The sequence below is a fragment of the Jatropha curcas genome, chromosome 5 (assembly GCF_041381405.1).
Source record: "Jatropha curcas cultivar XTBG-Jc1 chromosome 5, XTBG_Jcur_1.0, whole genome shotgun sequence".
Lineage (NCBI taxonomy): Eukaryota > Viridiplantae > Streptophyta > Magnoliopsida > Malpighiales > Euphorbiaceae > Jatropha > Jatropha curcas.
Genome location: NC_143155.1, coordinates 20,947,931 through 20,960,124, shown reverse-complemented (window position 1 = coordinate 20,960,124; position 12,194 = coordinate 20,947,931). Strand labels below are relative to the sequence as shown.

Sequence of the window (12,194 nt, the reverse complement as noted above, 5' to 3'; positions counted from 1 at the left end):
TTGGTTAATTTGTATTAGATTTTACCATATAAGCTACTTGCAATGTTATTTCTTATGTATTTGATTCTATTTTCATATCATGAGATGGTCTCTAAACAAAGTTAAATCAAATCCTTATACCTAATCATTCAGTCCCTAACTTATAAATACAAATTCTTAAAACTCTGATAAGTGTTCAAAAAGAAAATTAAGCTATCACTCAGTCTCTAACCATTGCGTTTAATCCCAAACCAATATCTATATACAGCTATAATGAAAATTAAGAAAATGATATGAATTAATAATGGTAATCATTTTGGCTATAATGATAGTATTACTTACTCAGTGCATTAGAGAAAGGAATATATGAACATACACACAAACTCTTGAAATCCAAAAAAATGACCGAAAATAAAAATATACAGTTTTAATTTTTTTCAATTTCATAAATTTTTTTTTTCAAGTCAAATATATTTAGGATATAAAAGAAAAAATATCAAGAAAATTAAAAATATTTAATCAAGAGGCCATCTATTTATTGCAATGTAGATATAAATCTCTTACTAAATTAAAGTGATAGTAGTTACTAATTAATTCAATAACAAAAAAAGAAAATAAAAGTAACAAATTTTTATTAAAAATAAAACTCTTTTAAGAATTCAATATATAACAAGAAATAAATTATATTAAAAAAATTACCAATTTCAATTTCAAAAATAACTTTGGAAATGCTATAATTTAATTAAATTTGATTTTGATGGACAAAAAAAAAAAAAAAGTTAAGTCAATAAAGGAAAAGTACAACGCAAATCATGCTAGTATCCAATATTGGTTAGTTAATGAGTTTATTCAATTATTTTATTTCTCTATTGTTCTAAGTTGCAAATTTAAAATAAATAAATAAGTTAATTAAGTAATAAAAAAAAGATTAGATAAAAGAAACATTAGATCCTCTCGAAATAAACTTACAATTTTTCATACAAACATACAAAAAAAAGAAGAACATACTTTTTCCTTTTTATTATATATATTTATTTATTTAAAAATAATTTTTAGAAATTATACAATTAAATAATAAAATATAATTTTTCTTTTTTCGTCTTAACCACAGATATCCCAAGTCCACTAAGTTAGAACTAAATCATGCTCGTAAGTATTTGCTCCATGCATGTGGATCGAAACCTCAACCTTATCTGAGAGAGAAGAGTGTTGAACCACTCATCCAAATACTCGTTCGTATAAAAATGTAATTTTTGAATTGGCTATGACTAAGATTATTTTAAGATATTCTAAATTTTATTGAGGACAATATTAAAAATTCTATTATTCTCCCATATTTCCACATTTATATATAGTATAGATATAGATAAATAGATAGATTAGTAATAACTAGTACAAAAATTGAAAATTCCTACCAAGATTTTATATTTTTACTTTTTTTTTTTTCCTTTTAGTTACTGGTAATAACGATAATTTTTTTTTTTTTTTGTAATCTAGTAATAAACGTTAATTTTCTACCGACATGATTATTATTATGAAACTATAAAAATTGACTATCAATAATTGTTGCCAAATTCAATTGAAAACAGTAATAATTTTTAAAATATTTTTGTAGTTTTCGTATTAATTAATTAAATCAATAAGACTTTTAACAATTAAAACAATTATTATGATGAATGTAAATACGTATATAATTAATTAAAAAATAATAAATTATTATATTATATATAATAAATATAATTGGTGTTTTTTATTTATTTTTATTAAATTATTATGTCAAGGGTATTATAAGAAATAAAGATAAATGAATTTTTATTTAAAAATTTATTCTAAACATAATTTTATAGAATTCAATTGAATTTCTTATTTTAAATTATAATATATCAAACATGAAAAATTTATTTATAAATCAATTCTACATGGAATTTATTTAAACATAAATTTTATATTCATAATTTGTTTGTTCCAAACATGGTGTAAGTCTCGATTTATCTATATCTAGTCTATAACTTATAATCTATTTATTTTTAAGGGACCAATAACCCCTTAATGAAATTTGAGTACATTTTATTAGTTGATTTGATAAAATTTATTAAATTATTTTTAAAAATACATATAGATAATTAAATAGTTCAGAATTTTAAATTGTATTTTTTAATATATATATATATATATATATATATATATATATATATATATATATATAATAAATAATATGTGTATGCAATTATGATATCCACTATTTATTATTACTCAGGTAGAGAATAGAAGAAGCTCTAACTCGGATTTTGATTAGGAGGAGTAATAGAAAAGCCTGGACGATCTAAAAAATTTAAAAATACAAGAAAAGAATAGCATCAGACTTCGTCTAATTAAAATAAAAAAAGATTATGGAATTAATGTAATGAATTATCTACGTATCTAATTGCAATAACTAGACTAGATTCTATCGAAATTTCGGTAATATCTCCTCTAAAAATTGAACAATCCCCTTATTTAAATATCAATAATTTCATTAGATTTTCATTCAATTCAGATAGCTCGACAATCAATAAAGTCAAATTTTCATCCTCCTTCAAAATAACAATATCAATATTTAAGCTCCAATACTAACTTTATTTGTTACTACACAAGGTTAAATAAATAAGCAAATAAATAAATAAATGAAAATTAATATTAGTTTAACCTTAGATCCGACTAGTATAACTATCTTTTATTTCCTTCACCATTAACTATGATTTTGTAATCCATTTACCGATTCACGAAGCATCGTCTTCATAAAAAATGATAATGGCTAACAATCCCATTTTAATCGTCTTATTAAATATAAATAAATCTTTATATACATCAACCAATACGAAAACTTGAAAATACACTCATTTATATATTAGTGTTTCTACAACAACTCAATGTCACATGATATTGCTGCCAAAACAAAAATTCAAAGTTCTTCTACACTATAATCTTAGATTACACACCATCCAACCAATTTCACTGGTTTCACCGGAGGAGCAGAGAAGCGACGAGTCGGCGGTACCAAACGCAACAGATCGCGATAGCAGCTCCTCGTTTTGCTGCGCCAGTCGAAACAGAAGAGAGAAACGAGAAAGGAAGGGATCGGAGCTTTGTCGTCGTTGAGACAGACTGGAGTCGCCGAAAAGTCGAGAGGGGAGCTGCAACGTGATTTCCCGAACGAAGCAAAGTCGCAGCTCTTCCTGCGACAACTGCACTAGCTTCGCTAGCCTGAAATGGCAGAGGAGAGGGAGAGAGAGCGGCATGGGAGCGGCGGCGGCGGAAGGAGGCGGTTCTGGTCTCAGGCGATCGGGAAAACGAAAAGAAAAAGCAAGGGGGAGGGCTTAAGTCGGCGCTAAAGGGGAAAGATGGGTTTCTAGAATTTGCTTGGTTAGGTTTTTGTGAATGATTTGGTTCAAATCGAGTTTGGTTCGGTTCAAATCATGGTTTTTGTGTTCGATTTCCAATTGGTTTTCACGTAGTTGCAGGTTTGTTTCAACTGTATAAAATACATATTTGCAATTTACTGGTTAAACAAATTGGGTATTAATTTATTAAATTTTCAAATATAATTTTCATAGGGTATTAATTTATTTAATTTTCAAATATAATAAATTTTATAATGCCATTGGTTTAGGATTAATAATTAAAATTTTTAAAAATATAATTTTGAGTTATTTAATTAATTAATTAATTAATCAACTAATATTAAAAAATTATTAAATTATTAAAAATTATCTGCCATTATATTTTTCATGTCTCCTTTTTTCTTTAATAAAGTCTAAAATCTATAATTCAATAAATATATATACGTAGACAATAAACCATGTTATGTTTTTTTTTTTTTTTTTTTAGTAGAGAATAAATTTAATATTAAATGTTAATTGGATGATTAAATTTTTAAACATAAAAACACACATATTATAAACATTTACTTATTATGTGAAAAATTATATATATATATATATATATATATATATATATATAATGAATTTTAAAGAAATAGCAATAAATTGAACTGGCCGGAGGATATTTGTAATCCATTTAACTCAATCACACTTAAAAATACATCTTCATGAATAAAATGCACATGTTCTTCATTACTTGATGACACTTGGATGTGGCAGGAGGATGCTAAAGGAATCTATACAGTCAAAAATGGGTATAAAGTGCTTTACAACCAACTCCCTAATGCTTCCATTTTACTTCAACAGTTATGGAAATCTATTTGGAAGTTCTTGTTACCGCCTAAAGTGTTGAATTTTTTTGTGGCGAGCTCCGAGTAATGTTCTTCCAGTGTGTGCTTTCGCGAACCGAAAACGGTCCTCCATTGTCCAGTGGCTTGTCCGTCTGCAAGACTGTGCTGGATTCAGTCTCAGGTGGGTTAGTGGGGAGCTGTGTCAATTTTCACAAAGTGGTTCACTATTATACAAGGTAGATTGACAGGCAACAGCTTCAAAAGGCCGTAATGGTCGCGTGGCAATGTTTCAAGAGCTTCAAGAATGGCGAGTTGTCAAGTTGTCTTCGATGTGCTATAATGCTCCAGTCACGCCATTCACTGTTAAATGGCAGCCACCAAGTTAAAATTTTTCTTAGTGGTAGGAGTCTGTGGTTGGGCCAAAAATTTTACACTAAAAAACTATATAAAATTATTTTTACTTTTAAAGGAATCACTCAATATCAATCAGTAATACTATATATTTATTTTCGTGCCATAAACCTAACACTCGTGTCAATTAACAATATAATATATTTATTTTCGTGCCATAAACAGACAAAAGACTTATTTATAATACATAGTCATTTAGTTTTAATCTTAATCCATTTATTTTGCATTTAAGAGAACCGTATTATGGTATTATGACTTATTTGTAACGCCCCTAATGCATTAAGTAGGACAGCGGCAGCATGATAGAGAAAAAAGGGGAGAGAAAAAAATATGTAATTGACATATGGGCGGCTGACCTGACGTCTTAATATCTTCTACTTACTCCGCCTAGCCACATCAGCTGTCCAATATCCCTTCCGGCCTTAGTTACTTTACTGTTACAAATATGAAAAGAATTAGACAATTTTAAGAGATAAATTTAAGATGTTGGCCCAACAATCAAACAATCCAGTTCAAAAAAGACAAGAACCAACCAGAACAGATGAATGTTAGAAGAAGATGCGTAGAAAATCATTTGCATGGTATTGTACTTCCATGGCAAATAAATATATCTTTTCATTTCAATTGGTAAATCAAATTTGTAATTTATCATTATATTTGGAACAAATGAACCGTAAATGTAAAATTCATTTATAAATAAGATTCTCATATTTAGTACGTCATAATTTAAAATGCGGAGTTCAATTGAATTCTATAAAATTATATTTAAAATAAATTCTTAAATGAAAATTTATTTATTTTTATTTCTTATAATACCATTGACATGATAACTTAACAAAAATAAATAACAAACACTAATTATATTTAATATAATAACTTCATATAACTAGTAGCATTCATCATAAAATTATTTTTAATTAATGTAAAAAGTCTTGTTGATTCAAGTAATTAATTTGGAAACTAAAAAAACTATGTAAGAAGTTTAATACAGTTTTTAATTGCATTTGAAAACGATTATTGATACCCAGTTTTCATAGTTTCATTGTGATACTCAGTTTTCATAGTTTCATTGTAATAACTACGTTATTACTAGATTTAAAAAAGAAAAAAATTAAGTAATTTTGTCAATAAATCCCTCAATGGTTCAATTTTATGGAATTCATTTAAAAATTCCATCAATTTTAGTAGAATATGATTTAAGCAAACCCAATTCTACAGAATTCAATTCGTATAATTCAAACCTCTATTTCTTGTCATGCAAAACACAAAACTTTGGATTTCCAAATGAATTCTATAAAATTTTATAGAATTCATTTGTTCCAAACGGATTTTCAGTAAAATTTAAGTTAGACGTACCAAATTCTACAGAGTTCAATTCGTAGAATTCAAACATGTATTTTTTGTCATTCCAAACACAAAACTTTGGATTTCCAAATGAATTCTATAAGATTTTATGAAATTCATTTGATCCAAACGGGCTCTACGTGTGAAAATCAATTATCAAAAGATAAGTATTTGCACATATTATACAACCTCGATTTCATTTTCATTCCAATTTAATCTCCCGAGTTTCATTTTTCATTTGGTTTATAATTAGGATATTGTACATTAAGCTTTCAAACTGTCGAAGCTGATGGAGATTTTTCCAACTTTACCCTACTTTTGATTCTTCAAATGGAAGTGAATGCCTCTTATATCCTGCACATGACCCCAAAAAGGGTGACAACTATTCTGTCCATATATGTATGTATTAACATACAGATAACCCTCCAAAAATGCTAAACTACTTTATGTAGAAGGTCTATGCCAAGAACCTTGGCATGGCTTCTTTTGTTTCTAATAAAAGGAAAAACATTGCCACTTCAAACAGATTTAGTAGGAGAAACATACCAAGGAAGCTTAAAAGTGTCCTTCCACCATCCGTGTTTTGAACAGTTGACAACTATTCTGTTCAATCGTACAATGATTTCGGAAAAGGTTGGCCTAGCAACAGGTTCCGGATGCCAGCATTCATCGATCAACCTGAATGTAGCAAAGATTACATCCAAATCGCATGTTTCATCATATTCTTATAATATAAGTAACATATGCACATAAATAGAAGGAATTAAGAGGCTTGGACAACCAGATGATGCTTTGAAAAAAAACCTTTATATTGTGACCTTTCTTAAAGTTCTTAAGGCAATGGGAAAAATCAACCCCACGAACCTAGAATTGTAAGAATTGTTACTAACTTAATTCCATTTAAGAATCCTTTCCAAGTAAACAATATCCCTAGTACAGTTTTATACTCATCTTATTCTATTAACTTCTGTTCAACCTGCAAAAGAGTAACAGGCCATAGCAAATATGATATCTTACTGAAAAACTAAACTTACTCTTTTAGATCAGGAGGATAACTTCTTGCTTTTGTCTTGAAAGCTGGTCTTTGTTTCTCCAAACACATCAACCTGAAAGCCTCTTCAGGAGACTTGGGATGGAAAGGCAATACTCCCTCCATCATCTAAGTGCGGACAAAATACAAAAAGGGGGAAGAAGTATTTAGTATTTACACGTGCTTCTTACCACTAAACCATTGTTGCCTTAATGCTTATATGACAAATCAGATACAGATGTCCTAATTAGACTTCATGGAGTTGCATCAACTTGTTGGCTGCTATTGTATAAGATAATTTAAGAAAAGAAATCTACCTCATATACGATGATACCAAAAGAATATGCATCCACGCTTCTATCAAATATTTCCCCTTGATAAATCTCAGGCGCCATATAAATATCTGCAAATTAATAAAAGAACACTATTACAAGTATAACATAAATTGCACTTTATGGGATTAGATTGGTAAGGAGTCACAAAAAATCCTAACAAATCATGAATTGGTTCTGCTTTAAACTTTATCTTGAAAGCGGATGTTATAGGTGCAAAGTACAAGAAATATCCTATACAATAATGGATTTTGCACTAGAAGCGCTTACTTGAAGGATCAATGGGGGTCCCTGGTGCTACTTTAGCTTTGTCAGGTGAAATCTTAGACAACCTTATCAAACCAAACCCAGCTACCTTCAAATGACCACCATTATCCAGCAAAATATTTCTGGCACCTTACCAAAATTTCAAATATTAAAGAAGTGCACGTCCAAATGTCTAATAACAGAATCTCATGCAATATTAACTTCTTCATTTGGTTGTCTTACTTCGGCTTTAAATCACAATGTATGATTGGATCTGGTTTGCATTCATGAAGATAGTTCATGCCCCTGATATCAAGAGATCAAGTCATCTTAAAAATCATCAAGCTGGAGACAAATGAGAGAAGTATAAAATTGGACAAGGACTTGAAAGCATTATTAACTATATCTATCTGTTGGTGTAATAGTGCAGCAATTATTCTAAATTCATTAGATAAGAAAACATGAACTTTTATTCTAAAGAGTTGAACGTGCCTAGCAATGTCAAGAGAGAATCTCAAAGCTTTGGATGGAGAAAAACGCCCTTTCTTCTGAAGATAGCCTGCTAAGTCACCCTGAAATATGCAAAACATACTGTTAAAATTAAGACTCAAATTCATTCAATCAAAGTGCTGCACTGCCTGCTACTGCGCTACAACATTTCCCTTGTGTAACCAGACTAAGGAAGAAACTGCAGTGAAAGACATCTATGATGGATCTAATTCAACAAATCAAATCCAGATGATTTCTATCAGGAAATTTGAAAAACAAAGGAATGCAAATTTCAAAACGATTGAAAATGAAAGCAATGGTTTAATTGAAGATACAAAAAATGAATAAGAGTCTGGTATATCATCAAGCTGTAAACTGCTATACGATTTGTTAATAGGAAACCTCCTCATACCTGAACTTCTGGACATATTGGATTTTTCAGTTTTTATTGTAATACATCACATAGTACCCGGTGAGAGAGAGAGAGAGAGAGAGAGAGAGAGAGATGCTTACTTTTGCATGATACTCAGAAACAATCATCATGGGTATATTTTGGGTAACGGCGCCTACAAACTGAACAACATTGGGATGCCTTACCTTCTCTAATAAGGTCAGCTCATGTTTGAAAGCATTTCTGTTACACAGAAGAGGAAAAAGAAAAGAGAAAGAAGAGAGAGAGAGAATAATGAGAGAAGTGTTAAAGTCCTGAACAATAAATTCCACAATTTCTTGGAACATGAAATCCCAAATAAGTAACTGTAAAGGAATTCTAGCAGCCATAATAGTACTCAAAATGGAGACAATAACGTTGATTATGTGGAATGATACAAACTTTCAACTGCCAACACTTCATCTGGCAATAATTTAGTGTACCTTATTACAAAATATATTACTAGCATTATTAACTTGAAGGCGAGCATGGAATATAATTGATGTTAATTCAAATAGCAAACTCAAGCAAAACACATCAGACAAAGAAACTAAAAAGAAAAGGTTAAAAAGTATGTCCATCACCTAAGGAAAGTGAACTGCAATTGTAAGATGCTAAAATAAGACAACAATAGGTACTGTTACTGATATCAATAAACATTACATTATTTGACATGAACTGAAGAAAATACTTGGTGTGCTAGTCCAAGTAAAGGAAAAGATCATGATGAAAATATACACATTTTTCAATAGAAACTAATGACAAGTTGATGATGGAAACTGCCATCTTAATTGAAACTACAAAGGATTATCAAGTTGTAGATCACGAGATTCCATTACAAGGTAAATAAATAGAAGTGCCTCACTTTCAACCTATGACCACCACCTGGGATTTCCTTTGACTCTTGCATGCTATTGAACATTCATAATATCTTGAATCTACAGTTAGCTAGTACTTGCTTCCAGGAATATCCCAGATCATGAGTTTTTAGACGAACTCAAAAATAAAAAGGGTTCTCTCCGTATCATGAACGAACTTAAAAGACAAGATGGTGCCTCATGTAGAGAACATATTAATAAGCAGGAAGTGCTTAAAGGATATCCCATATTCCCCAGTCAAACATAATAATAGCAATAAAACATGTAAAAAAATTGAGTTGTATTTGCAACAGGGCTGTATGGACATGAAACAAAGTCTAGTATACAGAAATTTCATCAAAATAAAAAGGATAGGCAAGTCTAATTACTGCAAGCATATATATACCGAATTCTGTATAGGAAATAAATATATATGGTGATATTAATTGCTAATATCAGAAACCAAAGCATATCCAGTCCTGAAAGAAAAAAAAAAGAAAGAAGAAAGAAGAAAGAAGAAAGAAGAAGAAACTAGAAAAGTGAGAACATACATGCTCTCAGGGTCTGAATAGCTGTCCTTATCAAGTATCTTTACAGTAACCTTGGTACCATTCCATTTGGCCACTTGATATGTTCCCTGTATAAAAAATATCCATTAGTAATTCTGATAGAACATCAAGCAAAGAATTACAAAAATCACTTCCCTGCTGCAGAAAATATACATCAATACTTTACAGGTTAAGTAGCTGTAATTATTCAAAGGAGAGACCTTTGGAATTTCCTTTCTTTTCGTCATACACAAAAAAGGCCATAGTTTTAAAGAAAAAAATCAAGCCTATTCTCTTGTTTCAACAGAAAATTAAGGCCTTTTTAACCTACAAGAATACTAAACAAGAAATAAAATTGTGAAAAAACTATGGGAAAAAAAAGCAAGTGGTTATAATAATTTTTTTTTCTTATAATTAAACATATTAATCTAAGTTTTCAAATGATTAAACAGCTTAATCCCAAAGTCAATGCAGCATCACAACTCCAGTAGAACACAAAGGAACACATGAGATAAACTAAAAGCAGAAACAGTATATTATATATTTAAAATACAAATTGCTGAGCGGCATCTTCTTGCAAGCACAGCTAAGTTCAAACAAAACAATATCATGATATTATTGAATAATTCCAACCATTAAAAAAAAAAAAAAAAAAAAAAGCAGACAAGAAATACTAACTGTGAATGAATAAAAACATGAACAAATTACTCAATAAAGCGAACTTGATATTAACAACTACATATTACAGAATAGACATTCTCTTAGTCACAAGCTATGTATGTCAAACAGGAAAGGCAACCCTTATCTGTCATTATATCTGCACAAAAAAGAAATGCATGCTCATCTAGATAGCTAGGCAAAGCATCTTGCCTCCTAGAAGAGAAATAATTCCAAAATAAAGAAGGATTAGTAATTAGTTCTATTATCAGTTGTAAAAGAAAGGGAGGCCTCAGAAGTCTTTGAATCATCATTTATCATTGATTTTTGAAAAGCGCCCATTACACAACTTGCCCCAAACAAGCATAATTTTACTGGAATCTTGAAGGGAATAATATAAGACTATACCTTTGAGATGCCATCAGCCTTCCGAACCTGCAACTCTAATGGATTAAGCTCATACTCTGGAACTTCTCGAGGATTCGCAACAGTCATTGGCGTCTTCCTGGTTTTCTAAAATATTGATAAATACGTGAGCAATCAATCCCTCTCATTTTCAAAATAATAAATAAGTACATATGCTCAAAAAGGAAAAAAGAAATGAAATTCATGTTATACCGGAGCTTTAGCTCCTCGAGCCTTCAAAATATTGTACACATCTATATTGCCGTAGTACTTAGCATCGGCACACGCCTGTTCAAACAAAAATCATATAGAATATATATAAACATATTGAAGATATAACATTAGAAATGATTGACCAAACGTTACATTCCAATTTCCACTTTTTCACATAATTAAACTCAAAATTGGAATTCGTTTCCAGGTTTTTAATTTCCTTCTGACCAAACTAGACCAAAAAAGGAAAAGAAATGTGTGTATATATATATATATATATATATATATTACCGTACTCCCCCAGCGATCACGAGCATCAATATTAGCCTTTCTAGTCAATAACAACTTGACAACCTCTACGTGTCCTTCACAAGCAGCAATATGCAAAGCAGTCCTTCCATCCAAATCAATACTATTAACATCAATTCCTTCATTCAACAAATCCTCAACCCCTCTCACATCTCCTCTACACGCCATAAACAAAAGCTGCATCGTAGAGTCAAGATTGTCCGGCACTGTAAACTGTTCATCGTGAACAGGACTCCGCCGTATAGGATCGAGTGAAGATTGTCTTCCAAAGCTAAATCTCAAATTATTCCTCCTCGGATCAAGTGACGACTGCCGTGAGAATTGTCGGCTGAAAGACTTCCTCAACGACCCGGTTGAGAACTGCCGCGAGATTCCTCTCCGTAACTGCGTAGTGATTCCTTCCATTTTTTAAATTATTGTTACTGTTATGTATCGTTTTTGTTTTGATTATTTTCGTTTTCTTTTGCTCTCTCTTTTCTCTCTCTCGTTATGTCTGGTTTGGTTGCTCGATGGATCGAGAGCGACTCGGGAGAGGAGAGTTAAGCTCTCGATATCGAGCGAGGGAAAGAGAGAGGAAAGAAAAGGGGAAAAGAACGAAGTGAGTTACAAGGGAAAAGAAATGAATGATGGAATGGATGGATGGTTTTCGGGATCCGAGCGAAGCGCAAGGGAAAGGGAAAGGGAGCGACAGGAGAGAAGGAGAAAGAGAGGGAGAGAACAATTTGTCGATTCTG

The 12,194-nt window shown here is 30.6% G+C and overlaps 1 protein-coding gene and 1 long non-coding RNA gene across 3 annotated transcripts; one reads left to right on the top strand and one right to left on the bottom strand.

Moving 5' to 3' along the window:
- The first annotated feature begins 2,695 nt into the window (after positions 1 to 2,695).
- LOC119370908 (uncharacterized) lies at positions 2,696 to 4,675 on the top strand. Its single transcript, XR_005178458.2, has 2 exons — positions 2,696 to 3,479; positions 4,119 to 4,675. It is a non-coding gene; the product is annotated as an uncharacterized LOC119370908 (long non-coding RNA).
- Positions 4,001 to 12,194, bottom strand: LOC105636662 (integrin-linked protein kinase 1). 2 transcript variants are annotated; one of them, XM_012219985.4, is made up of 13 exons: positions 11,443 to 12,194; positions 11,152 to 11,226; positions 10,942 to 11,046; positions 9,880 to 9,965; positions 8,555 to 8,675; positions 8,045 to 8,124; positions 7,796 to 7,858; positions 7,577 to 7,695; positions 7,292 to 7,377; positions 6,979 to 7,103; positions 6,491 to 6,622; positions 4,957 to 5,034; positions 4,001 to 4,549 (listed from the first exon to the last, which is right to left on the bottom strand). In XM_012219985.4, exons 1-12 carry the CDS (start codon positions 11,863 to 11,865, stop codon positions 4,965 to 4,967), a joined length of 1,485 nt encoding a protein of 494 aa, XP_012075375.1. In that variant the 5' UTR covers positions 11,866 to 12,194; the 3' UTR covers positions 4,001 to 4,549; positions 4,957 to 4,964. The 2 variants fall into 2 exon arrangements, with proteins under 2 accessions (XP_012075375.1, XP_012075376.1); XM_012219986.4 differs by lacking the exons at positions 4,001 to 4,549; positions 4,957 to 5,034 and adding an exon at positions 6,123 to 6,298.